The sequence below is a fragment of the Etheostoma cragini genome, chromosome 23 (genome assembly GCF_013103735.1).
Source record: "Etheostoma cragini isolate CJK2018 chromosome 23, CSU_Ecrag_1.0, whole genome shotgun sequence".
NCBI lineage: Eukaryota > Metazoa > Chordata > Actinopteri > Perciformes > Percidae > Etheostoma > Etheostoma cragini.
This window is the reverse complement of record NC_048429.1, coordinates 1,285,922-1,287,678: the sequence shown is the minus strand read 5'-3', so window position 1 is coordinate 1,287,678 and position 1,757 is coordinate 1,285,922. Positions and strand designations below refer to the sequence as shown.

The 1,757-nt window shown below is 31.6% G+C and overlaps 1 protein-coding gene across 1 annotated transcript in view; it reads left to right on the top strand.

The window, feature by feature from the left end:
• The window catches only part of tmem19 (transmembrane protein 19), a 9,546-nt gene extending 8,847 nt beyond the window's left edge, over positions 1-699 (top strand). The window contains exon 8 of the mRNA XM_034863625.1: positions 44-699. Within this exon, the coding sequence (XP_034719516.1) occupies positions 44-204 (161 nt within the window). The 3' untranslated portion in view covers positions 205-699. The remainder of the gene's footprint in view (positions 1-43) is intronic.
• Positions 700-1,757: the final 1,058 nt, after the last annotated feature.

Below are 1,757 nucleotides of genomic sequence, written 5' to 3'. Positions count from 1 at the left end.
GAGGTAATAATCCATTATTTCTCCTTCCTTTGTCTGTCTTTAGGCTTTGACGCGAGCATCAATAAGGTGGTAAGTTATGAGTCTGCCACGACCCGGCGGATCTGTGGGAAACCAATCTTAGACAACAACGCAGTCAACCTGTTCTCCTCCGTCATCATCGCACTCGTCCTGCCAGGGCTGGCATGGGGGATGTGGCCTCGATAGACTGACAACTGTCAATGCACTGGAGCCAGACGACTAATATGATTATTTAAGAGATTTGAGTAAGACTGTATATTGGTTGTTGTTGATCACAGAAGCATCATACTAAAAGTTAATACAACTCTCTGCCCACTCTGGTTATGATATCTCTCTTTGGAAGAAAAAAGAACAGGAAATAAATAGTGACAGATGAAAACATTAAAATTTGGACTTAGGATATTTACACATGTTTTAGGAGAACGTTTAATGGCCTTCACGTAGATATGGAATAATAATGGAATGGGCTGTGTTTTGTTCTCTATTCAAAATTTGAAGCTAATTTGTTCCCGTGATGTTTCAGCATTTAAGACTGATTTGTGTTATAGTTATAACGATAATGGATGCAGTCTGTTTCCAAGTGAGCCTTAGTCTTTGCAGTGTGAATTCACATATCAATAATTCAAATTGTATTTCCTGCTTTTGGCTGTTCATACTTTAAAATAAAAGGGGCTTTTTGTTTGTGTGTTGTCAGTCATATTGTTACTGTATATGTTGAAAAAAGTCATAGTATATTATGTCTAAAAAGTAATGAAAAATGTCATAGTGTAGTATGCCCAAAAAGTCATAGTATTGTATGTCGAATAAGTCATTGTATACTATGTTGAAAAAGTAATAACAAACGTCATGGTGTAGTATGTTAAAGTCATAGTATAGCATGTCGAAAAAAAGTCACTATTGTATGTTGAAAAAAGACATAGTATACTATGTCAAAAAAGTATTGAAAAAGTCATAGTATAGCATGTCAAAAAAAGATTGTATAGCATGTCGAAAAGGTCATGAAAAAAGTCATAGTATAGCATGTCAAAAAAAGACATAGTATACTATGTCGAAAAAGTAACGAAAAAAGTCATACTATTGTATGTCGAAAAGTCATGAAAAAAGTCATAGTGTTGTATGTCAAAAAGTCATGAAAAAAGTCATATATAATTTTTAAAAAAAGTCATAGTATAGCATGTCAAAAAAAGACATAGTATTGTATGTCGAAAAAGTCATGAAAAAAGTCATAGTATTGTATGTCGAAAAAAGTCGTAGAATAGTATGTCTAAAAAGTCATGAAAAAAAGTCATAGTATAGCATGTCGAAAAAAGTCATAGTATTGCATGTCTAAAAAGTTATGAAAAAAGTTATAGTATTGTATGTTGAAAAAGTCATGAAAAAAGTCATAGTATAGCATGTTGAAAAAGTCATGAAAAAAGTCATAGTATTGTATGTTGAAAAAAGTCATGAAAAAAGTCATAGTATAGCATGTCAAAAATAGTCATAGTATGTTGAAAACAAAATAACAAAAGTCATAGTGTAGTATGTTGAAAAAAGTGATAGTATAGAATGTCGAAAAAGTCATGAAAAGAGTCATAGTATAGTATGTTGAAAAAAGTGATAGTATAGAATGTCTAAAAAGTCATGAAAAAAGTCATAGTATTGCATGTCGAAAAAGTCATGAAAAAAGTCATAGTATAGCATGTCAAAAAAGTCATGAAAAAAGTCATACTATTGTATGTCGAAAAAAGTCATAGTAT